Source organism: Camelina sativa, unplaced genomic scaffold, assembly GCF_000633955.1.
Source record: "Camelina sativa cultivar DH55 unplaced genomic scaffold, Cs unpScaffold06755, whole genome shotgun sequence".
NCBI classification, from domain to species: domain Eukaryota; kingdom Viridiplantae; phylum Streptophyta; class Magnoliopsida; order Brassicales; family Brassicaceae; genus Camelina; species Camelina sativa.
Window position 1 is genome coordinate 1 of NW_010927830.1, and position 490 is coordinate 490.

The 490-nt window shown below is 50.0% G+C and overlaps 1 protein-coding gene across 1 annotated transcript; it reads left to right on the forward strand.

Moving 5' to 3' along the window:
• Positions 1–6: 6 nt before the first annotated feature.
• LOC109131864 (inactive leucine-rich repeat receptor-like serine/threonine-protein kinase At1g60630) lies at positions 7–486 on the forward strand (the record flags this gene model as incomplete). The annotated part of the gene is made up of 1 exon (XM_019243040.1): positions 7–486. A coding segment is annotated over one exon (480 nt), but the record flags the coding sequence as incomplete, so codon positions are not given.
• Positions 487–490: the final 4 nt, after the last annotated feature.

A 490-nucleotide genomic window follows, 5' to 3' on the forward strand; every position in this document is an offset into this window, starting at 1 on the left:
GGCCTCAGCACTCTCCATGACCCTGACTCGGTTGAAGAAACAAGCGCAGTCTCTCTCTTTTACAAAGCTCCAGAGTGCAGAGACCCAAGGAAAGCCTCTACACAGCCAGCTGATGTCTATAGCTTCGGGGTTCTTCTTCTTGAGCTTCTAACAGGTAGAACACCGTTCCAGGACCTTGTTCAAGAATACGGGTCAGATATCTCTAGATGGGTGCGTGCAGTGAGAGAGGAAGAGACTGAATCAGGCGAGGAACCGACTTCTTCAGGCAACGAAGCATCAGAGGAGAAACTTCAGGCACTTTTAAGTATTGCAACGGTTTGCGTGACCATTCAACCAGAAAACAGGCCTGTGATGAGAGAGGTGCTGAAAATGGTGAGGGATGCAAGGGCCGAAGCACCATTCTCGTCTAACAGTAGCGAGCATTCGCCAGGGAGATGGTCGGATACCGTTCAGAGCTTGCCAAGGGATGATCAAGTGAGCATTTAGAGAA